At 35.3% G+C, this 27253-nt stretch overlaps 1 protein-coding gene across 1 annotated transcript in view; it reads left to right on the top strand.

Moving 5' to 3' along the window:
* LOC131029750 (structural maintenance of chromosomes protein 1) overlaps window positions 1-27253 on the top strand; it is a 238497-nt gene that overhangs the window by 176493 nt on the left and 34751 nt on the right. Inside the window, exons 11-13 of the mRNA XM_059211024.1 lie at window positions 3579-3668; window positions 3763-3971; window positions 23123-23292. Of these exons, the coding sequence (XP_059067007.1) occupies window positions 3579-3668; window positions 3763-3971; window positions 23123-23292 (469 nt within the window). The remainder of the gene's footprint in view (window positions 1-3578; window positions 3669-3762; window positions 3972-23122; window positions 23293-27253) is intronic.

The raw sequence follows: 27253 nt of genomic DNA, 5'->3' as shown, positions 1-27253 counted from the left end.
TTGAGTCAGCTTTAGTGAGCTTTTATCCCAATTTAGATTAGTTTTAAACTTCAAAGTGCACTATTTTTAACTTTTTATCTTAATTTAGTGGGTTAGCTTTAAATATATTGGTTTTGTGGGATTAAAAGATTTTCCTTGATCCCAAAAATAGGGTTATGTAATATTGTAAATAACTGCTTTGTCTACAATATTTGTTAATGATAATGGATGTAGCACTCATGCAGCTAAAATATTGTTCATGTTGAATCTCCTTTGTATGTGACTATGTTTTAGATATCATTAATTAAAGTGAAGTGAGGAATATTGTCAGGCTTGTATTGGCATTATTTTTCATCTAGGTAGTATTTTTGCTTACAGCTTAGGTTATTTAATTTATGAAATCTTTTGTTATTTGTGTTGTGGATTATATTTCTCAAATCTTTGTATACGTTGACTTGCCTGTTTCTGCTTTCAACCAGTAGGATATGTGTCTTTCATTTTCAGGTTAGCTGCTGATTTAGTCAATGTGACTGTCATTTTTTGCATTCGCTGCTGATTTAGTCAATTTAAAGTCAAAAAACAGGAATTTTGGTTTGTGAGAAAGGGGCTAGGGTGGGTTTAGTCTAGTGTGTTTCACCTTGCATGAAACCCCCAGAGAATTATTGTTCATAGTGTGAGTATTTGTAGATTCTTGTCAAACACTACAGTCTACTGTTAGTTTAATCACAAGGGAACTTCCCCTTGCAATTTGAAGAAAGGTTTACCTCACATAAAGTTCCGTCTTGTGTTGAACTGAAAGTTACAAATTAAAATGCTAACAAATGACAAAATTGAGAAGGACGTATTGACTGCAATTGTTTTCAAAGCAAGAGGCAATGATAGATGCCATTGGGATATGATTGACAAAGAGCTGGATGCAAGGAATATTACAGTCAACAAGGTTCAGTTTGACGAGAGCAATTGTAAACCTTAAAAACTGTTTATTATCTATGGGTATAGCACTAAGAGGAAAGGAAGATGCACCTAAGCGTCATCATTTGGGACAACAATCTGGCAAAAAACACATGTTACATTATCAGTTTTAGAATATGAAGCATTTCAACAGTTTCAATGTCAAGAAATGGAATAATTCAAAGAGTTGACTTGAATGTGAAGAGTCAACTCAATTACAAAGAGTTAGCTCGAATTTGAAGAGATAGGAAAGTAAGTGTTGGAATAACCAATCTATAAATTGTTTTCAACAATTAGATAGTGTTTATTTTTGGTAGAGTGATTCTTGGAGAAAAAGGGAACTCTTGGAGAGATGAGAAATGATTTGTTCATATTGTGTCATGTTTTGTGGCTGTTAAAGGTAAGATCTATAGCTTCTTGTATGTTCTGTAAGGGTTTTGTAGCTGCCTGTAGTGTTTTGTTTTGTAGCAATACCAAATCAACCTGAAGTTTTCTTTTCTACAACATCAAATTTTTTCCTGTAGCATGTTTAGATTTTCCTATTCTGTAGAAACAACATAGTTGTTACAGGAAGTCACCTCACTACAGTCATAGTTGCTACTAAAAGTCATTTGCAATACTTACCAAAGTGTTGTATAAAATCACTTGCAAGTTGTAATAATTACACAGGTGCTACATAAAGTCTTTTGCAACAATTACATAGTTGCTTCAGAGTCAATAACGACAAAATTTTTGTTGCAAAAAGTCATTTGCAACAGTTGAAGAAGCTTGAGTTGTTGTGACAGGCACCAATGTGTTCAACCGACTCAAATGAGCTTTGAAAGTGTTAGCAACATGGGGAATGGAGATATTTTGATAAAATGGACCTTCAAATTCAACAGCTCTTCTGGAGTTTTGCTGGGGAAATGTAGGTGCACTTCTGAGTATGAAAATGAAAGAAAAAAATGTCTGGCTACAGGCACTGGTTTCAGGTTCTGGAAGGAAGATATGCAACCAATTGTAGGTCATTGTCATTTCTCTAATGCCACCTTGTTTTATCTAAATATTTAAATTAGCTAATCTAGTAGTCTATGTAGCGAAGATCACCTATTCTTGAAGAAAACACTTAGGGAAAGTATGCTAAAAAATTAGTTGAATGTTACAGTGTCAATTATTCTCCTAAAAGTTTGGAAGAAATATGAAGGTTATAATTGTAATTGACTAAAGAGCTCTCCTTTGTTGTTTCATTAGTTTCTATCCATCTATGTATACTTTGAAAGGTTTAATAAAGTGAAATTGCATTTATATGAATGTTTGGAAGTCATACTTGGGTTTTGACAAATTAGGCCATCTTCCTCTGCACCCACAAATTCAAAGATTATTCTCGATATTTGCATCGATTAGCAGTAGATGAAAAATGTAGACACAAAATCTTCAAGCACACTCACAACTCTCCAAGCTGGCAAAGAAAGTCCAAGGTAGCACACATGCTATTTGTACTCAATTTGAACAACAATGTGCAGCAAAAATTCTGTAGATGATTTCTGCAATTCAACAGTTAGATATGATACTAAAATGAAATCAAGAAGCAAGAGTGGAGGATGTGGTTGTTTTGCCACCAGCAATCCTTGCGGAAGGTTTGGCACTGGAGGATCAATTTCAAACCCCACACATGACATCAAAACTTAATGGCAAGAACCAATGCCTAACTGAGGGCAAAGGTAAAAGGAAAGAGAGAGAAAATTAATCACTTAAAAGATTCAACAAGGTCACACTTTAAAGAGCAATAGAGTTTTGTCTGCCAAGAAAAAGTTTGATAAATTTGACATGAACCAATCACCCTGTTAAGTACCAGAAAAATTAAAATTGCAATTTTCATTCAGAAATTAACATAACTTCTGGTAGCATAGGCTTATAGTTCAAAGAACAATAAGGTCTGTGATACAGCAGAAGAAATAAGTTATTATCCTCTTACAATGTTTTCACCACGAAAATGTAGAGCTTCTTGGCTTTCATGTCACTCTGGCACCCAAAAGATTCCTATCGCTTTGAGGATACTTTTGGATCTTGACGTTATGTTCAGATATTGAGTATTCTGCTTGTCTAATGATGTCTGTATTGTTTAAGAAAAAATGTAGTTTTTTCTTTCTATTTCATGTGATCATAGACTTTAGTTTTGGACACTAATAACATTCTTTGTTTCTTTTGAGTGAGCTGTAGAACAATTAGCAATAATACACTCTACTTAGATTTTTCTTACCACTGTACTGGAAGACATGCGAGTTGCATCTCATTTAAAGCAAATCACAGTTTGATGTGGGCATATTTTATTAATTATTATGCTTTCTACTGTGATGGACACATCTTTGAAAATTAAACTTCTATTGATTCATTTCTGCAAACTGCTGTTAATAATATTTTAGGTTACTTATCCTGGCTACAATATTTGTTTTGAGAAATTACTGGTTTAGACATCACCGATTCATTTCAATATGGTGATAACATCATATTGAGGCATTGGTTTGGCATGTTTATTTCCGTACAAAGTTTTGCTTATTTTTTGACATACAATTTGATAATTTACTTTGTGAATTTGACAAGTGTGTATGCAAATTGCATCTGCTTTATTTACTAAAATCTAAATAAATAAATATACATTTCTGTGACAGAAAACTATCGAAGATAAGATAGTAAAACTGCAGCAGGAGAGGGAGAATATCAGAGCTGAGACGGACCGGGTGAAGCCAGAGCTTGAAAAGGTAGAAATCCATGCTACCTTAGTCTGAACTTTGAATGGTTCAAACATTAGGAACATGTGGTTCCAATTATACAATCTTTTCTGGGATCATGCAGTTGAAAGAACTTATTTCAAGCAGAAGCAAAAACATTCTGAAGATTGAGAACAGAATCAATGAGATAGTGGACAGAATCTATAAAGATTTCAGTCAGTCGGTGGGCGTGGCAAATATTCGTGAGTACGAGGAAACCCAATTAAGGGAAGCACAAGAAATTTCTGAACGGCAGCTTCAGCTGCGCAGTCAGATGGCAAAACTGAAGTATCAGTATGTATTCTGACATCCTAATATTTATTCGTCTTCTTTTCCTTGAGACACTTTCTCCTGAAACACATTTGCATGCAAATCATAGTCTGTGATGTTACATCATTATAGTAATCTTGAACGCATTCCAATTACTAAATCAGCTTTCTTAATTTGTAGCATTGAAAGTGTCCTTGATGCCTAATTCTTGCAAGCTTCACTCTATGTGATCATATGTATTATGGGTGACATGTGGATTGGAGGATTGGAAAGTTCATAGAAATTAACTTATCTGATCTCTCTAACTTATTCACTCGGGTCTGGCTAAACACACTTTGTGAAGGCCATTTTGAAGTGCATGGTTGTGGGATGCATCGATTGTTTCATGCACCATTCATTTTGGTCTGCCATTGGTGAAGATTATTTGAGTTGAAACATTTTGTGTTATTTATGTTAATGTACTGTAGTTTCTAAATTGCTAGTGCTGCAACAGTTTATGGATATTATTGCATCACATGTTATTAAACACATAGCAATTGTTTGTTCTAGTAATTTTTCAAAACAAAATCTCACTGATAGAGATCTCACTGACTCAATGTTTCTATCAACATGATACCCCCATTGCTGACAAAGGGCAAGGGAGTCCTCCAAGATTAGAGACTTGTCACTGAATCTGACAAAGGGCAGGGGAGTCCTCCAAGATCAGAGAGTTAATGTCATTATCTCATGCTTTTGATTGATTAATGATTTTCCATTAATGCTACTGATTTTAGCACAAGTAAGGTAGAGAAAAAACAGTTAAAACTTTGTCATAGAATTTGAGAGAATTTTGCTGTTAAAATGTTATTTCAATGGCTCATGAGTGTCTTTTCAATGCTTGGAATGGGCTATTCAGCCAATGCATTAAAGATTGTTATCATATATTTCATTTCTCCTTTCCTTGGCTCTTTGTTTCCTCAGGTGAGTGTTGTTTTCCCTTAGCCTTATTTAAGTTTCAAAAGTGTTATTTTTGTCTCATTAGGTCAATGATAAATGTATTCTTTATGCTTGTGAAAGCGGAGTTTTTAACCTTATTGTGCATTTGATACTTTGTATTTGGTGCATTTTAGACACCAACCATGGAATGCAGCTCCTGTGCTGAAGATCTATTCAAACTATAATCTATGATCTTGAGATCTAAAAATGAATTTTAAGAGTATTTATTAGTGTATGAGGGCTCAACGGTAATTTCCTCTTAGAACTTGAGACAAATATATGTGCAGATACATGTATTAAATAAATTCTTGCCCTTATTAATTTGGTGAAATGGTTGCATTTAAAATAATAATGGTATAATTCAATATATCACCCAACTAATAGTTTGTCCCTTGGTTCATTTAAGGCATGGTATGATTGTGAATCTTAATTATATAAAAATTGGGTAGCAAAGAAGGCAAGTTTTAACAATAATTAACAATTTCCAAGAGGGGCAGATTCATATTTTCCATACTGAAGGAAAGTTTGCAAATAAGTGCAAATAGGAAGAAGCAATATGCACACATACATAGGTCTGAATGGCAGTTTGAAACAGGGGACATGGGACTTGGTCATCAAAACTTCTATAGGGAGTCAGTTTTGAAGAGAGCAAGCAAATGCTATAGTAAGGTATTTGTATAATGACTCCTTCATCTGAGCACAATCACAACAATGATACAGAAAGAAACAGCATCAACATACCTGCATGTGCTTCTTGTAGCATGAAAATTTCTCGCCTGTGGTGAACTGGTTATTTTGCAATCATTGCATAATATGTTGGTTTGAGAATTTGTAGCCTCACTTTTACTCCTACCTCACTTATCCTCATATACATAAATGGGAAAAAGATAAAGCAAAATAAATGGGAAAAAGATACAGAAAAATCAAGAGTATGAGCCTTAACAAAATTCTTATCAATCAAACTTGGAACAAAAATAAACGAGAGAATTGCATGTGAATATGACCACAACAAAATAGGGTTAATAAATTGTAATTATTACATTAATTGGATTGAATAGAAATGAATCAAGGGACTATTGGTTTAGAATCCTCAGTAGATTGCTGCTAACTCCATGAAACATTTTGAGCCCTGTTTTCTTCTTCTTAAAACATAAAAAGTGCTATTTTTGTAATCCCCAAAACATGAAGTTAATAAAAGTAGTGTTTTTGGCTCATTTTTTTCAGCTCCCTTTGTTGTCGAAATTATAGTTTGAAAAATCGGACTGGACCAAAAACTTGCAGCCCAGAATTTTAACTTGGACTTGCGACTAGGCAAAGTCTCAGAAATAATTATTTTTACTTGAATATACAAAATAAGATAAATTAATGCATGTGACACATTTAAAAATGAATTTAGAGAGAAAGTAAGTCTATTTTGGTCATAGTAGCTTTACTCTTAATCAGGATTGAGTCAAAAAACCAAATCTATAAATGGAACTCGATTACTTGGGATTTAAGCATGATGAAGGGTACTTCCCTTTTAAACCCAAACACACAACAACAACAGACGAAGAAACAGAAAAATGCAAGAAAGAAACACTTTCTTTCTTTTATCTCAATGAAAGGAAATTACACATTTTAAAAAATAACATCTACAACCACATGGGCTTTCTCATTATATTGATCTGCAAGCCAGGACCACTATCTACACGATTGGAACTGTCCTATGTAACCCCTATTTGCCCTTTTAATCTTGGGGACTATAACCCCCTTACAATATTTTGGAAGGTGTCACCTCTCCGTTTTGTGACCAACCACTTTTCTTTCCTTTCTCTTGCCTTGGAATATATGCCCAAAATGGGTTTTGACATCCACTAGAGTATTTTGAATTTATTTTGTTTTTTCTCCCTAAAGCAGTGCAACTTTTGAAGGCCATAACTTTTGATCAGGGAACTCAATTAAGCCCAATTATTTTTTAAACTAAAGATCTTGAAGAGATCTACACCATGCTTTTCCTAGGTGATCATTTGATTAGACCTTCATCGAAGTCCCATTTGATCAATTAAAGGTCCGAAATTCCATATGAACATTTTATAACATTTTCGAACTTCGGGGTTGTTTCCATGTTTCACAGGGTTTCTGAGTTGTTAGCGTAGCAAGGGTGCAAACTTTTGTGACAACAGATACCACTTGATGAAGGGTACTTCCCTTACAAACCCAAACATGCAACAACAACAGAGAAAGAAACATAAAAATGCAAGAAAAAACACTTGCTTTCGATCATCTCAATGAAAGGAAATTACAACATTTCAAAAAATAACATCTACAGCTAGACGGGCTTTCTCATTACATAGATCTGCAAGCTACAGCCACCATGCGCATGACTAGAACTGTCATGTGTAACTCCTATCTGCCCTTTTTATCCTGGAGAGTACAACCGCCCTACAATCTTCAGGAAGGTGTCACCTCTTTGTTTTGTGACCAATCACTTTTCTCTCCTTTCTCTTGCCTCGGAATATGCCCAAAATGAGTTTTGACCTCCATTGGAGTATTTTGAAATTTTTTGATTTTACTCCCTAAAGTAGCACAACTTCCGGAGGCCATAAATTTTGATTCTTGAACCTGATTGAGCCTAGTTTTTTTTAAAACTTTAGATCTCGATGAGATCTACACCATGCTTTTTCCATATCATCATTTGATTAGACCTTGATCCAAGTCCCATTCTATCATTTAGAGGTTTGAAATTCAAGTTGAATATTTTATAACGTTTTCAAACCTTGAAACATAAATATCTCCCAAACAATACTGGATGTTGACATGATTATTTCACAAGTCATTACATTTTCCCTTTTTGCTCATTGGGGTCAGTTTTTAGGTTCATGTATGCACGATTGAAAACTCATGAAGAATAGTAACCCTGCCATATTTAGCCCTTATTAAGAAAGAAACAATAGTTTTGGGAGATGCAAGATTGCTCTTACACCTTGTTTACTCCTGCATCAAACCAGGAGACTAAAAACTGCCACTGAATTCATAAAAAAATAAAATACAGGGAAGACACTATTTTTGTTATTTCAATTCAAATCAATAGAAAATCTCTGTTCTTCAATCTGGGGCATCCCAAAACAATTTTTATGCTTTATTTTGTAAAAGTAAAGCTGGGGTGTGGGGGTGAGAGGAGCCTCCCGGGGAATATAGAGCAGCACCACTAGGCCCAAATTTAGTCTTTTGAGGCTACAAGGACCTTCATGGTGGATGCTACTTTTCATAATTTTATGACTATCAATTAACTGTGGATAAATCTTGTTAATCACTCGATAATCAATTCAAATCACTGACATCCTAATTGCTGAAGATGAAAATAAGAAAAGATCACTAAAACAAGGGTTCTATCAAGGGCTCTGCAGTTTCATTGGTGTCTCAGTCTGCAAGAAACCTCTCAAGAAACTTCCAAGCTTCCAGCAAGTTTGTGATTTTTCTGCAAGACAGCACACAAGTCTCTGGTGAAGTACTCCCCAAACAGAAAAAAACTTGTTTGTTTGAAGGGCGCGGTACATGAGTCTTTGGTGAGTTACTCGCCTGAAAAACTCTTGAGCTGAACATAAAGTCACCGAGTTTGCAAATTATGGTGGAAATAATGAATAAAAGACAAGATGTGTGCTTTCTTTCTCCTTTTCGAACTTTCCAGAAAATTACCAAGTTGTCAGATGTAATAAAGTATGGGATTGCATGCCACACCATATCTTTACATGTGCATTTAAAGATTAGCAAAATTGTGTGTTCAAATAAAACCATTTTCATCAATGAGGTCCCATGCGCACTTGAATGCTTTTTTTTGTAGGTCAAGGTTCTTCTTATTGAATGCCATGCTTCTGTTTAGCAAGGTTTTACACAAGCATGCCTTAACACCATTTACTTTGCACTATTCTATGTTTGAATTTCAAATTTACATTTCACCTTTTGACTCAATTTTTAATAACATTTGAATAGATAACATTAATTTTGAATAAAAGTGCACATCAGCCGATTAATACATTTGCCATGCCACTTATTTAAGACCTCAAGTGATTATGTGATTGGAACTGATAAATGTTGTTGACAGAAACCCAATAACTATAGTCTTGAAATTGGCATGCATACTCACATTGTAAAGCATTTTCTGCAATGATTGTAATTCTAAGGTCCTGCTTGTCCCAATATGTCTTTGTGTTGAGCCATTTTCTTATTTGGTGAACTCATTCACACCCCATGTGTTTGTTCACCCCTTTCAATGCTTCATGGTACGGGTCTTTTAATATGTACATAAGTTAAGTGGGATAAGGATAGCTCAAATATTATTATAGTTGAAAACTCAGACTCTGCGATAACTCTGTAGACCTAAATTTTTTCAAAGCTCAAAGTTGGCAAAAAACTTTTAAAGTTTTCCAAATACCAATAAATACATAAATATGTGAAACAATCTTAAAACATTGATAAAACTGAATTTACAAAGGTCTTAAGTAGTTTTACCCATAGTTAGCAAACTCGGTGATTACTTGCCAAGTTATCTCTCTAGTTAAACAAGTTGAGTTTTTGGTGAGTTTAACAAAACTCACCAAATGCATTAAAAATGCAAAACAAGGAAAAAAAAAAGGAAAAAACCAGAAAAAATTGTAAAAAAAGTTACGATTTTGCCCTATAAATGCATGAACCCTCTTCACACTTCCTCACATAGCACTTGGAGAGCAAATATTCTTCACAAAAATGTGCCTCCCAACGCCACTGGAGTCTACACTCCTTGACCCCTAGTGGTTATTGGGATCTCTTTTTATATAAGAAATTTGATTACAATGAGGGGTTTTAGGAGTGGAGACTAGAATCAACAACTTAGACAATTATCATTATCACTATCATAATATCATTGATTTATGGTGAAGTATCAAAGATTCAAATGCCATTATTATTATAAAATACAAGGCAACCTTCAGCTTTGCACAAGAAAGGTAGACAACAAATCAGAGGTCATTGATTTGGTTGAGTTAGAGCCACAAACACAACCTTTAATGTCGAGTGAGGAGCTGAATGAAGTGCAAGCATTAGAACCTCTTCCCAAGTTTTCAGGCTGGGGAAGAGGAAGATATAAAATTTGTATTATGCAATTTATGAATTATGATGATTTTCAATGGCAATCATTATAAATTCATAATAGTTGCCAGTCGAATTTTATATCTGGATTTTGCATGATGATGCAATTTTGTACTCAATTTGTATTCAAATGAATCAAATTTAATAGAAAACACTTTTGTAATCATCGGGTATATTTTTTATTAAATTTTGCAAAAAAAATTTCAATGAAATTTAAGCAAATTTTTCAAGTTGTGGAGTATTTTGCCGAGTCACAAATTTTGGGTTTACTGAGTCTGAGTTTGCCAACTATGATGTTTATCGTAATTTATGGATTAAAAACAAGTTTAGTTCACATCATAGAGTCATATGATTGTAAATTAATGTACATATAAGTATTTTACAAATTTCACATGGGTCAAAAATATGTTTTACTTATTATGTTCAAAACCAGAATGGGGGATTGTTGGTGGTAGGTGCTAGCAGGCTGAAGGGGCAATGCCCCTTGTGGGGGTTTATGGCAGAGCTCCCAATAGGATTGAAGTGAAGCTCAAATGCTTACAAAATTGATGTGAAATTAATGAGAAATAAGGATTTTCTTTTTACTGAATAACCTTTTTGTGGGCATGTAATGTCCCCTTTTTGTTTGACCTATGAAAATAATTAAATGATTAAAATTAGGTTGTCAAAAAATAAATATATTATAAGGCAACTAATTTTAATTATAATGAGTTCATTGAAGTGACTTTTATGTCAACAAAGAATTTATTAAATGTCACACTAGTTTTTTTTATTTTATTTTTTAGATTTCAGGAATTAGGTAGACCCCCTATAATCTGCAGTGCGCTGCTTGGTAAACTTTTTAAAATGACCAGTGGCGCTGGCATGTCACGTCCTCCGGTACCTTGTGGGCTGGCGGGAGACTGAACCTGGTGACCTCATGCGTACCATAGGAATCTCTCACTAACCGATCCAGGCTCCCAACCCATTAAAGGTCACTTTATTATTAAAATGGATTAAATTATATTCTTTTCAAAAATTTCCAGGAAAGATTGTAAAAGAGGGATTGAGGGAGTTATTTGGATGTGCTTGGTTTTATTATTTTCTTGGAGAGCTTTAGAGCATCTGCCTTTCAGTTAAGAAATCTGAGGATGAAAAACTTTGAGATTTCTTTGGGGAATTGGACAAGAAACCAATTCATATTGGAGGTGGATTTGCTTTTGGATTCACATTTGGGCTTCAACAACAAAATTTGTGAGGTCTTCTTCAAAGACAAATTTCAGAGATATTTATGTAGAAAGGTCAAATCTTCAGAAGAAGGATTTATATCAGAAATATTTATCCAATTTGCAAAATAATAATTAATTGCTGAAAAATAAAGATACGAGTTAATTATATCTGAAAGGAGTGTAAAGGTCTATTCATTGCTGATTTTTTATAAAATTGAAGATTATCATTCCTCGGCACGATTTGAAGGAAAAGAAGATTGGGTTTATTGACTAGTCAAATACCGAGAATTTAATGAAGAATAAAATTTGTATTTGAAGCAAATACTCTTGCCGTTTCATCATATTATTTACTTAGTGGAATCTGGGAGTGACTTTACTTGCGGGAGTGAATCTTCTTTATTAATTCAGGGGTGCTCTTTCCTGGTTGTGGCCCATAATACAGCATGGGAGCTTCTTTCGATGGTGCAATACCTTCTTTGTTGGCGTAAATATACTTGCTGAGCTTCACGTGGGTTTACCTTTCAAGTTGGGTGATCTTGTATGAGGAGTTTTCTTTGAGTATTGCTATGTGAGGAAAATGATATAAGCAGAATCATATTTTCCTAAGGCTCAAGCTTGGTAGAGGGCCCCCTACAGTTCCATAGCATTTCTGCTCCTGCTCATGGCTTTGTGAAGACTCTTGTTGTTGGCGTGAGGAGGTTTTGGGGTCGTGTGGAACTCCTGAAGTCATTCTCACCTTTCACCTTTCACCAGAGGCATGGGAATGTTGCAGATCAAGACATAGCTATTTGCTTTACACTTCCAGCAGATGAAGTGTTTATCGATGGATATGTAGAGCTCCCAGCTATTCAGAATATTATGGTACTCCAGCAATCATTTTATGATACCTGCTGATGTATTGAGATGGTATTTGAGTTCACTGAGGGTATTTGCTGTCAAAGTCAAACATAGTCCAACCTGAGTTGTATTGAGATCACGTGTGAGATTTCAACTTGGAAACAGTCAACATTTGGTGAAGACAAATGCAGATTGAGTATTTTGGGACAGCAATCTTGAAGGAGTATGGGGTTCGTAGCATTGCTGGAAGACACCATGTGATTATACATGCATAAATTTTGATCTCTGAAGCTTTCCATAATTCTGTACCTTTGATTAAGGTCAGCTATTTAATGGTTCAAGTCTGCAATCAGTTTGTTACTGTAGATTTTGGTTTCAGGTTGCTCAGAATTATATCTGTATAAACTATTATTTCAGCAGCTTCATTTAATAATGAACTTGTTATTGTTAGAACCCTCCCTTATCTCATGAATGTTAGTTGATACTTTATTAACTTTTCCAACCCTGCAACAAGTTCTGGATATACAAATTTGGGAAATCTTGAATCAGCCTTCTGACAAAAATATCTGAAACAATTCCTACTCATTGCACTTGAAAATACCAAGAACCATACAATCTGAAATTTACGTCCCTGCACAAATAATCTCAGATACCGGTTCTCCCCTATTTTGGCTGGGTCCTGGTCCTGGTCCGTGCCCGGTCCTGGTCCTGGTCCGGTTCGCTCTGGGTCCCACCTGGGTCCTGCCCAGGCGGCTGGTTTCCCTGTGGGTCCTGCCATGCAAGACCCACAGGGAACCCAGCCGCCTGGGCAGGACCCGGGTGGGACCCAGGGCGAACCCAGGAGGACCCGGGTGAACCCAAGCCCGTGGGTTCCCAAAAACGGGGCCCACGGGTTAGCAAGCATTTAAAAACAATAAAACAGGACCCACAGGGAAACCAGCCGCCTGGGCAGGACCCAGGTGGGACCCAGGGCGAACCCAGGAGGACCCGGGTGAACCCAAGCCCGTGGGTTCCCAAAAACGGGGCCCACGGGTTAGCAAGCATTTAAAAACAATAAAAAAACAATATTTTTAATCTTCTAATTACATCTAAACCCTAATCCGCCCCATTAAAACAATATTTTTAATCTTCTAATTACATTTTGAAACTTGAAACTTGAATATTATCTTTTTTGCAAATTATGAATATGATATTACATTTATGATTTATGATATATCAATATCAGAATATTTATTGGCATTGGCAATTATGGATTTATGATTTATTGATTTATGATTTATTTGTTATCGTCTATCTATCATTGTATGGGAAAGTTACATTGTATGTTTGATGTTTCATATTTGTATGTTTGAACTGTGAACATATATAATTTTGATGTTTGAAGTTTGAACATATATATATATATTAAAAAAAATTAAAATATATATATATATGTACGGACGAACCCGTACCCGTACCCAAATTTTTTTTTTTTTTGCCAAATCCGCGAACCCGTACCCGAATCCGAACCCGAATCCGAACCGGAACCGGTAACTTAGCAAATAATCTTTCATTTTCATATCTGTTAGACAAAATTTGGTACTTTTTTGCTCAGGTATGATACATATTACAGGGCATGATTGAGTTTGTCTCCTGAATTTACAAGTTTTTGGTGAGTTTTTGCTGAAAATTCAGCAATAGCTCACTGTTGTGTTATAGCAAAAATAACTTGTTATTACTCATGAGTCACAATTTTTTGCTACTAAGAACATGATAATATAAAATTAATAATAAGCAAAATAATTTAAATTAAAACTACTGCACAGTTTCCAAATAATTCTAAATTGCTAGATTCTACATTTCGTAATAAATTTTTATATTTTATTTGTCCAAGTATTACATAATTTAGTGGGACACTGTTGTCTATGGCATACATATATTCAATTGGTAAGAATACATGAGTCACTACTCAATGCTACATTATCAGGTTTTGCAGTATTGCCCCTCATATTAGTTTTTACTTTTTTTTTCAGTTTGGGTATCTGTTCGATTCTGGTATAGCATGGGTTTGCCCAGGCTCTACCTTAGGCACCCCAAGTCATTTTGTGGGTACCTTGTGGCTCTTTTGTGAAGGAGAAGGACCCATAGGGTACCCAGGGTGCTTGGGGCAGACCTTTGGCAAACTGAAATAATGGTTCATGCATTATTAATTATTCTGGTGCATTGTTCGCAAGATATCATTATTTATCCATGTTTCATTAATATAAATATATACACATACACGTGCACGTACACATACACATACACATACACATACACATACACACACATATACATTTACATTTACATATACATATGCATATGCATATGCATATATACAAACACATAATATACATATATGTATGCGTATATACAATATGCATCCACATATATATGTGTGTGTGTGTGTGTGTGTGCGCGCGCGCGTGCATACATAAACATGTGTCTATATACAATATACATATGCAAAAGGAACAGGAAACCACCCTACAACTCTCTAAATGATTCTTCTTGTTTCTCATTAAGAATGTTGGGGCTGTCTTTCACGTACTTCCTGAAGTCATCCAAGTTACCTATGATTACCCTTCTTTGATGTGGTGCAAGCTTTTTCTCATTCGATTGTTATCCCTCAAAGAGGCCACATCAACCACATCCCTAATCACCTCATCCTTTAGGCACTTGCTCATCCATTTGTGGAAGTTCTTTTGTATGTAGTTAACAACGGCTTGCTTCCCTCACATCTTTTTACCCAAGAAGTCAATGAAATTTGTAAGGAATGCTTCAACTATTAGATTTTCATGGGGATGACCCTTTAGCGAATAGTCGTGGTCCCACCACTTGTTTGATTGCCTTGTTTGTGGCTGTGGAACCAATGCAAACCAATTTTCTGATTTGTTCTGAAACTGTCTCCTCCTTATAATCGCATGTGATCCATCCCACCTTTAGCTTTTGCTCCATGCTTAATCATCCTTACTTTGCTTTCCATTGATTCAATCCTTATTATTCTTTTCATTCTGTCTCCAAGGAAGGGAGTTCTCATTCCTACCCTCTAGACACTTTGGACAGAGATTCTTGATTAGTTGTACTCTTTTCCAGATTTTGGATCACAATTTCTCATTTATATATTCCCAATCTTCTTTGCGATATACATATACATGAAAGCATCCCATACCCAAGGGAATTTTTTTTTCCATATTTGTGTACCCAAACCTGTACTTGCCCTCGTATTGGGACTAGTAACTAAGACTCGATGTATGAGGGCACAATTGAGTATAGCAGATTCAAAGGTGTTCTAATCAGCGGTATTAAGAAGTTTAGGAACGGGGGAGCTAAATACCAACCCTTTTTAGAAACTTTATCAGAAACTTACATGATGTATTTTACAACCATTGTAGCTTCCTATTTGATTTACTTAAATAAGTCATACACAAGACCACACAAATGCTTGAACAATAATTTCAACATAAAATAGGCATAAACATTACTTTTCTAGTAAAAATATAAGTGCATAAGGCGCTCTTCTCTATAAGTATTTACAATATTTTCCATGTGATTTATTGAAAGAAAATAGAAAGCATATTAAAGTAACTAGTGTTCCACGGGGACATGTCCCCCTCAAAAAACATGACGTTTCTGGGTCAAGGGGATGCTTGCAAGACATTTCTCTGTCATACCTCCGCCTCCACCACGCACTCTCTACCGTTTGCGAAATATTTTTGCCAGGTTTGCATGGCTTGAGACGTTTCAATGCAAGTGACACATGAGGGAACGTCTGGGCATCTTGGGGACGTTCCAACGTCTTGTCATGGCTATCCCTGCATTGAAATGTCTCAGAGACGTGCAAACCTAGTGGAAACGGTGGAGTGTTTGGTGGAGAAACATCTTGCAGGCATCCCCCTGTCTTGTAAACACCATGTTTTTCGGGGTGGAGGGAGCGCGTCCCTGTGGAACATTGCTAAAAACTAACTAAACGACTTAAATGACCATTATAAGCTAAATACTTTAATATTACTTTAATAACATCATGATTTCTTGAAGATATGAAGTGGTCAAACTCACTAAAAACAATACTTTGGATATCTTCATCTCAAAATATCTTTCTAAAAGCAGCCTTGTAACCATTAGCAAACTCCTCATCCCTATATGGTGGCACCCTCATTGGCAATGAAATTATTTGTTTGATATAATACTTTGGCAACAAAGCAAATGCTAAGAGATGTAAGGGGGTGGTCATCTTGTTCCAACGGTCAACGATAATCTTTTGCACAATTTTGAAAAATGTTTTCGTTGGGTTATGTTCTTTGGCATCTATATTATTTCTTATTATCTTCACCATGGGGTCCATGCCATCATAAATTTCACACAAACATGGTCAATTAGCATCACCACACCTTATGATATTGATAATAGCTAAGTGAAATTTGAAACATATTCCACACAAGCCCACCACTCATCATCTAGGATCAACATTTGTACTTTTTGGGCTCTTTTCGTGCTTGATTGCTGCCATACAGTCCATATGTTGTTGATGACCATAGAACTCAATGCCTCTCGCACCTTCACAAGTTGTCTTAAGATGATTGTGTGAGATGCAAATTGAGTTTTGACAACCTAAAATGGTGTAAAAAACGTCACATATCAACTATAAAAAATAAAAATTAAAAAATTAAAAGCTATATAAAAAAATAAAACTTAAATTACCTTAACAAATATGAACTTGGAGAAGGCCCTAAAGATGCCTTGTAACATATGATGATTAGTTACAAACATTTGAATATCCTTAGCCTTTGTGTAGATTTATTTGATCCATTCAATTTGTTTGTCAATCTTTTGCAATATCAAATTCAGCGAGTGGACTACATATGGTGACCAAAAAATGTGACGATATGTACCCTCCACTACAAAACCAACTGCCCTACAATCTTTAGCGTTGTATCTCATGATTCGTACAAAATATTCAAGGTCCACCATTTCAATGGATTCTATGAGGATACTGGAAATGAAAGTTGCATCTTTCACTTGCCATACACATTCCATTGCCTTTAAAAACATTGCCCCTTCAGGGGACACTATTATAACATTGATCGATGGTCTAGTTTTGTAATCTTTGCATCCATTATAAATGATGGACATACCCTTTTTTGGCCATGTATCTTGATTGCTTTTGATGATGCTTCTATTTAAGCTTTCTCCTTTGCCAATAAGGTGGTTCACACCTTTTAATACCCAAGACTAGCATAATCGAAAAGCATATTAGAAAGGGCTGTCAGCATATATTGCTAATATGGTGATCTAACGAGGTTCAAAGTAAGTCCATTGCCATAAATGCAACAAGCAATGCTCTGATCTGCAATCTCTCTCGCTTCTTTTTTGAATGCCTTCTCCAATGAGCCTCTTTTTAGCGAAATTAAAACATTCTCTTTGCTAGTAATGGTGGCATTGATATGAAAGGATGTGGACCAGCAGGTTGTGACAAGAGGATGTGCAAGAACCTTTGATCTATTACTTGCCATTTTGACATCCTCTTGTTTTGACAATTATTTTCCATTTGGCCCAGAACAAAATTCTATTCCCTGTAAAGGAAGTGTAGAAGTGAGCTTTCGCTTGAAAGTACAGGCTTTTATACTCTTTTCCACATTGGCTTCAACACCAAATATAACCCCCACCACAACGAAGTTGTTGAATCGTTGTTTTATGCTGCTAAAGAGGTGATGATGCATCAAATTTAAATGAAATCTCTGTATTTGGGGCAGCTGAACTAGAACTACCAGCCATTTTGTATGATGAGCCTAGAATAAAAAGTAATAAAATTAACAACACTATGTAATGAACACCCCCAATTTCGTTTTGAATTTTTTTGCCAGTGAAACCACAACAAGAACCAAGCAAGTGAACATGCAAAGTGTTTATTGCTGTCATAAAATTTTTGATATTGAGATTCAATATTTATTCAACTACTGTTAAAATTTCTTGCAAGATAGACATTCAAGAATCAAAATAAAGCATCATTACATGAAATTGATAATATATGAAACCCAAACAAAATAACTTCAAAAGCAGGGATCACAATGACTGTTACAGGACTGAATATGAGCAATAGATTCACTGTTGTAGGCTGGACAGCCACGAACATCACCTAGCTAGCCACCCAACTTAAAAACAACACACCTACTATGCACCCTTGAGGTTTTCACACCTGAAACTTCATCCCAAACACCATCAAACTTTCCCAAACAGTGGTAAACAGGTCTGCAACATAATTTCTAACATACCCTACAACATCTAGGCATTGAACTGGGCAACCAGCAATCACCAAATTCTCAAAACTCCCCAAAACACACTTTTCCCAACCTGAAAGTGTTTGCAATTGCCATATGAGTGCTAGGTGCCCACAAAGGGCTGGAAATTGATCACAAACCCTAGGGAAAACTCGCTAGGCAAGGAGGACCCCTGCCAATGCCACAGCTGCTCCAGTAAATTGTTATCTGCTGCTAACAGTCTGTTAAAAAGATCTAACTGAGTCGCCCAATGTTGGAGAGGATAACCCAAGTTGTTTTTAGTGATTTTGATCCCTTATTGCAAATTATCAGCATTACATGGTTGTATGGCCTCTTCCTGCAATGTGGTATGACCAGCAAAAAGCTCTGAAAATAACCTTTAAAACACAACTAAAATCTCAACATATATCAGTAACCTCAAAGTCTTTGCAGGAAAAAACAAACTCCATTGTGAAAAATAAATTGAATGAATGATTTAGTAATCGGATGATTACGTTGAACGATATACACGCGTATATATAGAGGTTACAAGACGATGTTCTATAATTAGAACATAATGTTAAAGTAGAAGATTAAAGAGCTAAAAGCTAAATTAAGCTTAAAAGCTAATTAATTAAAAAGAAAAAGCTAAATGCTAAATAAAGCTTAAAAGCTAATTAACTAAAAAGCTAAATGACCATTAAACAAGGAACTAAATATAGGTGACTAAAATATAATTAAATATTCTAATACCCTCCCTTAATGGTCATTCTATCTACTAACTACCCTACAGAAGACACTGCAGGTCTTTTGATCACAAATGAAAAGAACACTTTGCTGCAGTGGAGACCCTCCTTGGATCTGAAAAGTGTTAATGACCAAGAATACCAGAATCCATCCAACCTAACGTTAGGTAACCAAACTGAAAACTGAAACCATGATTTTGAGGAAAATCGGCAAACCCTTTTGCAGAAGAGTATCAGCTCCAAAACTGACTACAAGATACCACGGTTGCAGATGTTCGCCCTGGTAGGTGCGAGCCAAACCCAAACTGACTGCAACAAAGCACGATTTTGAGGAAAAAACCATCAAACCCTGAAATAGGAACCCTTGAAAAGAGAATTTACGATTTTGAGGAGAAAATCGAAAAACCAAGAAATCTGAGGTTACAAATCATCGTTTTTGTGGAAAAAAAGGGTAAAACCCAGATAACTAAAATCTTACGTGAATATTGCGGATTACAGATGAGATAATTTTTAAGGGAAAATTATAAACCTTGCAAACAATTTTTGAGGAAAAAATCGTGAAAACCCTCCCATGAATTTTTATGGAAAAAATCAAAAAACGGACAGACAATTTTTCAGGAAAAAATCGTGAAAACCCTGGGACTTGTAAGACGAGGTTTGGCCTAAATCAATTTGATCAAGGCAACGATATTCAGATATCGTGAACATGCACTGTTTCCAGGTGTTGTGACAGTTGTTGAACTTTTGTTTGTGTTCCAACATGATGCTAGTCAAAGATGCCATCACAAAAATGGAGGTTGAAGGAGGTCAACCTAGTGAAAGCATGAGACAAAAGAATCTGATTCAAAAATCAGAATAGAAGCAGTTGCACAAAAAATCTAAAACCCTGGGAGAGAATTCTAGCACGAATTTCGAGGTTTGGAAGAAACTCAAAAATTAAAAAATTTATGCAAACTTAAAACAGCATAAATGGTGCCCAAAAAAAACAGTGAAAATCCCAACATCCACAGAAATAGCAGAAATTGTGAACTGTTTTTAAATTCCAAGGCAAATTTGCTGGCACAAAATTCAAGGCACGGAAAACGAGGCACAGAAAAATATGAGACCAACCCAGAAAAGCTCTCAAAAAACCCACCAAGAATCTAAAAACAGAATACAGATCCGATGGCTCAAAAATTGAGGCACGGAAAACGATGTACCCAGAAAAATCTGACGACGACCCAGTTGAGGTCTCGAAAAACCCACCAAGAATCTGCAAGCAAAATAAAATTTCGACTTGAACTGAAGGGTCAAAACCCTAGTCGAAAATTGCAGAAACCCTAGGAAAATTTTCAATGTGCAAAAAAAAACTCCAAGTTGCAAGCCCGAAAATTTCTAGAACGCTAAAAAAAAACATGAACTGCTGCCCAGCACAAAGAAATTCGCCCACGAAGCAGAAACCCTCGAAACCCTCAAAAAACCATCAAAAAAGCAAAATCATTTTTTTATAAAAAAACAATTAAAAAAAATCTGGAAAATATTCCAGAAAGAAGGGCATGAATATTTATTAAAAAATTCGCCAAACTTTAAAGAATCCCATTGACCCGCTCTGATACCATGAAAAATAAATTGAATGAATGATTCAGTAATCGGATGATTACATTGAACGATATACACACGTATATATAGAGGTTACAAGACGATGTTCTATAATTAGAACATAACGTTAAAGTAAAAAATTAAAGAGCTAAAAGCTAAATTAAGCTTAAAAGCTAATTAATTAAAAAAAAGAAGCTAAATGCTAAATAAAGCTTAAAAGCTAATTAACTAAAAAGCTAAATGACCATTAAACAAGGAACTAAATATAGGTGACTAAAATATAATTAAATATTCTAATGCATTGAAGCTTCAATGTGATTTCTGAATTGAAACCACCATAAACCAGCTAGAGAGGATCTTTCACCACCGAAACTAGCAAACTCAAGAGGGTTTCATCCTTGAGGGTTTTTGAGAAGAACACAAGTTCTCTCCAAAATGTAGAAGCAAATCAAATTCATCAACAACCCAAACAATGAGCCCTGAACCTCCTTTTATAACTTTTTGACGCAATAAAATATTACTATTTTCTTTATTTGCTCCAGAACTCCTTTTATAAAATAAATAAATAAGTTTGTGGAGCACTTTTTACCTTTTTGAGGAATAATAATGTTTTCTCATGAATAAAGTCCGTTTCCCAAGGTGTCCAATAGAAATAACTTTTCAACACTGTTAAAATGAGCGATTACACTTAGTTGTCACTATTAATGTTTCCAACATTAGACAACTCGAGTGAAATATCAATTTAATAACTCAATAATTATCCAAGTTGCAAAAAGCAATCAAATCATATAATTTTGCAATTTTGATCATACTAAAGTGTGTTGAAGACCAGGGACGATGATCAAAGGCAATTGGGCGACTTTCTAAAAATAGCCTACTTCAAAAAAGTTTGGAGAGCACCCAAAAGATCAAAAATTGATTCCAAAAGTATCAAATGGCTCCATCTAACCAATCAAACTCAAACTTGAGAACAATTTCTATGCAAGACTGATCAAATGATTCTCCAAGAACGCCAGAGTTTTCCCTAACTAACCAGCTAGCCTCTCAAAGACTTGGAAGCTGGATGAACATGCACGAATTGGCTAAGCACCAAAAGGAGACATTACACACTACGACTAAAAAAAATGGCATTGCAGCCCCTTATTATGCATAAAAAATTTGAAACTTACTGAAAGAAACTTGAAAAATCTTCAAAAAGAAGTTGAAAACTTGAAAAAAAAAGAAAGATTTACTCACCTTTGATAGTTAAATCTTCTTTGTGTAGCTATTCCTAACCTGTTGGTGTAGGTTTAACTCCCTTGTAGCCCTCACCTTTGAAAAAAATGAAGAAACCTTCAAAACCTAACAATGGCAGCTTGGAGGACAAAAATGCACTTTTTAATCTGTTGTGTTTGTCAAATAAATTGCAAACTTGTTAAAATCCACTTTTTAGCGCAAGCAATGATATTGGGAAGCTTTTTCGTTTTTAAAAAAAAATAAAAAATTATGTTTTGAAGTCTTTTAAAGGCCCACAAGCCATGGGTATGTCAGAGATCTCTCGGGTACACCTAGGGTACCACCTGGACACCTTGGGCAGACTTGTAAGGGACCCAGACTTGTACTAGATCCACATGGGTATGGTTGGCAAAATAGAGGGACCCAATAACGTAGAAGCCAAGACTTCACAATATGAAGACTAGGAGATTCAGGTAACTAATCTGAACAGGTTTAATGCTGAGTTAATCCTAATGGTCAATATTACTTTGTCAACAATAGAGAAGCTTGCTTTACTTATAATTATCAAATCAATAATAAATTTTTAGAAATTGATTTCACAAAAGCTGGCAACCAATCTTCAATTGCCAATAAAATATACCGATGCCAGTTGGCTTGAGTCAATAAAGAGGGACATTCGACACTTGTGTCTCCCAAATGTATTGATTACTTAGCCAGATGCCCTTAAGCAGAGGACAGGAAAAATTCTGGTCTTACAATGCGATGCATCTTACAATTTTAAGGTTAAGGAGATTGCTAGTTTTATTTTTACATTTGCTGGTTTTCTTTTTTATTAGAAGATTTTGTTTCTCTGGTTGTACTCATCTTCAGTGCATGTACTGTTTACTTGTCTCATATCACACATATTGTACATCTAAAAGTTATAGCTATTAAGCTCTTAACCTAAATGTTGCAATTTTAGCATTTGCATTTATATAACAATCTGGTCTAAAATGGAGGGTTTGGGTCTTGAGCAAAAATTAAAATTCCATTCCTTGCTTATCATTATGAACTGTGTGAGTCTATATCAAAACTATTTCAGTCTGGAATGTTGCTAGATTGTTCAATTTGAAGAGCTTCATATATGTAACTTATTCATTCAGAATGGAGGTTTGTTGTCTTATGCTACTAAATAGTGAAAAATAAACTTCTGCTCCTTAAAGTTGTGAACTTTATGAGTTCATCTAAAATTGTTGCAGGCTGGAGTATGAGCAGAGGCGGGACACTGGAGCTCCAATTCAAAAATTGACCTCCTTGCTGAGTAAATTGCAAGAGGAGCTTAAAAGGGTGCAAAATCAAGAGGCTGAAGCAAAATCATCAATGAATGAAAGTGGACAGCAGCTAGATGAAATGAAAAAAGATGCTGAGGGTATACTTTTTCTGTTGTAATTTTATATTTCTATTTGTGTTAATGCAGAATTAGATCATTTCATGTTTTGGCTACTATTTCGATGTTTCGTAGTACATTGAATGTTAATCATCCATACAAATTTCACATCAAATGGCCTCACATGTAGGTTCATTCATTGTGGAGACCATTAGTTTATTATTAATGTAGTGTTTGATTGACCAGAAACACGGTGTTGTGTTTCAGATGATATTGAAAAAGGTTGAAACTCTTCATCCCATCCATTCAAACATAAATATGGAAAGTCATAGCTAATAGTTGTGTTGACTAGATCAATGGTTCTAAGGGAAGATGCACACATCAGGTGTTGAAGGCGATGACATAAAAGATTCTAATATGTTCTAGTTAGTCATGTCAATTAAAATTTGTTTCAGATTCTAATATATTTTATCACCTTAAATGGATTTTTTTGCACAAGAGGCCAAGAAATGCTAGAATCAGTAGGGTGAAAAAAATTAATTATGCTAATCAATCACAAATGGCAAGGGCATGTCTTATGGCATGCACCCCATTTGACATTTGTGTTGTCTATGTCCTATTCCTATTGTATCATTATCTTTTGCACAATTATCAATATATTATGCTGTAAGAGTCCATTTATTAGCAGGTTTGGTGAAAATGCCTTCCATTCAAGCTTTCAACTATTTTACCTATAGGCAATATACTATATTATTTATAAAATTTTGCACCCTCTTTCACTTTGCCTCTTTTTGTAGACTAGACACTATTTTGAGAAATATGTATTAAAAACCTTTGTATTCTTGCAAATCTAACACTTTAACATGAGTCTTCCTAGCTACAATGGGGAAGGTTAGGAAGTGATAGAGAATAGTGTAAAAAATGTTTTAAGAACTTTTGCAATTAATGATCTCTTTCTTTTAGGAAACTCTAAGATGAAGTTTGTTGGTAGGTTACAAAGCCGACATTAAGACTTGATTGATTTGATTGAAAACCCAATAGGCTGGCCTAATGGAGGTTGATGGTGAAAACCTGCAAGGGTAGTGGAAGCTATGTCTTACGGGTTTACTCTCCTTTAGAGCAGAACAAGTCAGAGATTACTGCAAGTCATCAAAAATATATGTTGCGACAATAGAAAACATCTTGTGATACCTCCTATTGGTTGAAATTGTACAAGGTTGAACATAGGGACACATCCCTATACAGTTAGAAAGGCAGTATAATCACATAGATGTATGGCAATTAGGAGAGGCAGGGAAAAATACAGTATGGGGAAATAAGAGAGAATTGATGTAATAGAGAAGAGATAAGTTTAATGCCCAAGAAAATGTGATGTGTATATCTATGCATGCAGTATGAAAGACTATATGTAAGACTGATGATTTATACAAGAGATGAATGATTCTATTTTATATTGTGTCTATGAATGTGCATTTTCTTTTGGTTGTATGTGTAGTCTAACTGCTGAGTCTACCTTCTTTATTTTATGAGACTGGAGTTAACTTTATAACATAAATGGTCCAGACCTAGGGTCTATATATTATTGTTAACAAAGTATTTTAGTACGAATTAAAAATGGCCATGATATTGGTATTTTTTCAGAATAGATAAATGGGGGTTGGCGCTGGGGCTTTCACCTAGAAAATAAACAACACAGATCATGCTTCAAAATTATCAGTCAAGTCTGTATGTAGAACTTCAAAAAACGAAGTGATTTGTCTGGGAATGATTTGCGAATTCATAAATTTGTAAGTCTAGGGCCTGAGGCTCAAATTTCAACACACTAAAAGTATAAATTTGGTCGATGGCTTAGTACATAAAGAAAAATTGTTTAACTGTCATTAGATGACTATGTCAGTTGACAATATTCAAGTTTCTTAAGTAAGTACATGGAGTTTTACGTTCAGAGAGCTTAGCTGGTCTACTGGGATGCCCTTCAATAACATATCACACGTCATTCACCTTTCCATTCAACTCCTATTAGGTAGAGGGTGTGGTGGCCCAAATCTAGTCACTGTAAAATCATAAAAGGTTCTTGGTTTGGGTGTTTTGTGTGTGCCCTTCTCTCGATACTATGTTTAAAATTTGGATGTTGCATTTTTCGTTGATTTGGCCCCAAGTTGATTTCCTTAGGTTGATCAATTGTTGTTGCCTGCAGTTTGAGGATGCCCTTTGGTATCACTTGTTTGCCTTTGCACTGAAATTTCATATTCTGTAGGCCAGCTATGGTTGTTATTTGGTAGCCATTATGTCTTCTTTTCCACCCTGGTCATATTGTCAGCCTGTTCCTAAAGAGAATTCCTTGAGTGCTTTATTTCAACAAATCTGGAGATTTGTTTAGCTGGTCAGTTTTTGTCCCGAGATGCCCACTTAATATGGTTGACCAGCTTTTGGATATCTGCAGACTATCTAAATCAACAAAGTTTAACCTTAAGATGTGCTGCGACAATTACAGCATTGGAAGAACTTTACACGTGGAAGAATTGGGATGTGCCAGCTATTCAGATGGATATTCCTGTTTGGGGCGTGTGGAAAAATTTCATTCAGAGTTTTCTTACGTGGCAGTTTCTGGGTGGATTCTGTATACCTGGAGATGGTAGTTGAGATCCACTGTTGCCCACTTAATATGGTTGAACAGCTTTTGGATATCTGCAGACTATCTAAATCAACAAAGTTTAACCTTAAGATGTGCTGCGACAATTACAGCATTGGAAGAACTTTACACGTGGAAGAATTGGGATGTGCCAGCTATTCAGATGGATATTCCTGTTTGGGGCGTGTGGAAAAGTTTCATTCAGAGTTTTCTTACGTGGCAGTTTCTGGGTGGATTCTGTATACCTGGAGATGGTAGTTGAGATCCACTGTTGATGTCCCAAGCGCCTAATAATGCATTTAGTCCTGTTAATTTTGGATGGCCTTTTATCAACCATCCGCATGGTCAACTTTGATTGTTTTCTTTACATGATTAAGTTGGAGCCCCTGAATTTTTAATAAAAGGGTTGCAGTCTTTAATTCCAGGGAACATAGAATTGACATTTTCCAGTTGGCAAGCCTTCGTTGGTTTCTGTATTTCTAAAGATGGTGCCACTCTTGATGACTGTTGATCTATCTGTGTTTGTTGAGATTATGCTACATGGAAAAGGGCAATGACTCATCAGTTTCCTAGGAAGATTCAGAAGTGCAAATATGGATGTCCAAGGACATATTTTTAGAACTTCATCTTCCTTGCAGATTATCTCAACTGTTAATGTGTCTTCGTACTAAATTTTTTATGTATAGTTATTTTTCAAAGTCATCTTTTGAGGCTTTCCTTTCACCACAAAGGATGACAAATCAGCTTGGGAGCCAATTATTTTGTGGACCTTATTTCATTTTATGAAGAAGTTTGTGCCCAAATCGAATAATCAATGTACGATGTCATTCTTTGACCAACTCATATTTGTCCAATTTTCTAAAAACAGAAGCTTTGCTTCTTCTTCTTATATAATTTGCCAAATTGTATGCTTCTTGGTGTCTATGAAGTACCCTTTGGTGTCAATAGTTGTGTGTCTAGGTTGGGGATGCATATAGAGAGGTTTCTGAAGTTTTTTTTATGAACATTGTGAAGGAAAATAAATGGGTAACTGCTCTATAGGGACAAGTTCTTTGTGGGTAGCATCATATTTCTGGGAGTTACTAATTTTATGCTTTTGGAATTACATTTGCTGTTTTTCTATTCTTGATTAGTTTCTTGTGTTAAGTGTCGGCACCTTGGCAAAGAAATGCCTAATGGCTGGATATAAATAGGTTTTCAAAATATTCATAAGCGATAATTTAGATCACTGAACGGATCATCAAGTATTTTATCTCTCTTTGATGTTTTCAGTTTTCTTTGTTTTACCATTTTTGAGTGAGGATGGTAGTAGATGGTGGGATGCATTTCTACAATAGTAGGGGATGGAAATTAAAAAACAAGTAAAAATTT

This window comes from Cryptomeria japonica, chromosome 9 (genome assembly GCF_030272615.1).
Source record: "Cryptomeria japonica chromosome 9, Sugi_1.0, whole genome shotgun sequence".
Taxonomy (NCBI): domain Eukaryota; kingdom Viridiplantae; phylum Streptophyta; class Pinopsida; order Cupressales; family Cupressaceae; genus Cryptomeria; species Cryptomeria japonica.
Note: the sequence above shows the minus strand (reverse complement) of the source record. Positions and strands in the feature narration are given on the sequence as shown.